At 35.7% G+C, this 1,762-nt stretch overlaps 1 protein-coding gene across 1 annotated transcript in view; it reads left to right on the plus strand.

Moving 5' to 3' along the window:
* tubgcp4 (tubulin gamma complex component 4) overlaps positions 1 to 1,762 on the plus strand; it is a 21,627-nt gene that overhangs the window by 1,648 nt on the left and 18,217 nt on the right. The window contains exon 2 of the mRNA XM_014021411.1: positions 305 to 433. Within this exon, the coding sequence (XP_013876865.1) occupies positions 305 to 433 (129 nt within the window). The remainder of the gene's footprint in view (positions 1 to 304; positions 434 to 1,762) is intronic.

The following is a 1,762-nucleotide window of genomic DNA, read 5'->3' on the forward strand; positions in this document are numbered from 1 at the left end:
GGTCAGGGATAGACAATTTCAAGTGAAAAACTAAACATTTCTGAGGTTTTGCATTAGAACTGAAAAAAGACATACCAGTACTTTATTTTTGTCATGATTATGTTTATTTCTGGTTATTTATAGGAGCAAATGCTGTTCTTGAAACTTTGTAGTAACATACTTGCTATGCTTACCAGCTATTTGTTTTTTAATTAATATTTCTGTGACAGTCGTTTATTTTTTTTATCATCAGCTTTTTATAACCAAACATAAGTTGTTGATAAAGTTGTCTGTCAGTGTTTTTTAGTTTTAATTTCACCCACAGGTGTCCCAGGACCTGCCTTTCCTTCACCCCAGTGAGACCAGTGTCCTCAACAGGCTGTGCAAACTGGGCTCAGATTACATACGCTTCACAGAGTTTATAGAGCAACACACCGGCCATGTTCATCAACAAGTAAGCCTCAGTCTCATATCACATTATTACAGACATGATGTTCATTTATGGCCATATCTTAAAAACTCAAGTTCCTTTGTTATTGTAATTGTAGCTTATTTGTTGGCATCTTAACAAATCAGTAGGGTTGTGTATTGGCAAGAATTAGGTTATATGATACACAGCATGCATGACACATGGGTCACTATATGATAAATCAAAAATATAATTGCAATACTGTAAGCAAGGTGGTAWATTGCCRTTTATTGCCTGTTTTTCTCCAAAAAATGTAATAAAAAAATCTCAGTATGTTTTGTATGGTTAGTTACAATGCTAATGTTTGAGCTAGCATTAAACTCTGGCTTTTTAGGAGCAGAGGAGCCAAATATCTGTCTGACTGCTGCCAACTGGTGGTCAGAGGCTAAGCTACAACACAAGAACTTACCACTGGGCATGAAAGTTTACATTTTAAACTGCAATTAAAACTCAATACCCTGCTTTAGAGAATTGATACAGTATCAGAAAATGAAAAATCATGATATATTCTTACACCCCTACAAAAAAATACAATAGTTGATAAGCTTTGACTTTTCCTTCAAATAATTTGCAGTTCCTTGAAGGCATGCGAATCACCCGCTACCTTTCATGCCAAAGGTTTTTGACTAAAATTATCTTATGTTGGGTTTATGAGTGTTCTGGTCAAATCTTAAAAAATAACATTCTATGATATCTCATGAGATCTTGGTCGACTTATTTAGTGCTTGGAGTTTGTGTTGTGAGTGACTGTCAGCCACAAGAAAATCTTGTTTTATCTTAATGTCTGTAAAAAAAATTGCTGAGGTCTCGCCATGTTTGTGTAGCTTAAGGTCGATCGGGTGTTTAAGTGGGACATAACATGCAAAATGCACTTTTTTATTTATTAAACACATTTTGTAGTTTTTGAGTCTGTAGGAGGTAGAAACCTTTTTATGCTGTTTTTTCAAATCATTCAGTTTCCTCTATTTTCTATGATGTTTTCTAAACTATTACATTGATTGTTTGTGATARAATAGACATACGGTATAGACTCACCAACTACAGTTTTGTGGTYTTCATTCTCCTCTRGCTCTGGGTCAGACTCTGGCTCCAACATGTAAGGCTGGATGGGCAAGTCTTCTGTTGTTGACATCTTTTAATCATTTTGTAATTAATATGTTTCTGCGCCCCTCTATCAAACTGGAACAGGCCTCCCTGGAAGCGAAGCAAAGCGCCTCATTTTGATTTAAAGAGACAGCCTCAAAAGGAGTTGTTCTGAGACTAGGGCTGCCACGATTAGTCGATTAGTCGACGACTAATCGATTATTAAAATAA

This window comes from Austrofundulus limnaeus, unplaced genomic scaffold (assembly GCF_001266775.1).
Source record: "Austrofundulus limnaeus strain Quisiro unplaced genomic scaffold, Austrofundulus_limnaeus-1.0 Scaffold292, whole genome shotgun sequence".
Taxonomy (NCBI): domain Eukaryota; kingdom Metazoa; phylum Chordata; class Actinopteri; order Cyprinodontiformes; family Rivulidae; genus Austrofundulus; species Austrofundulus limnaeus.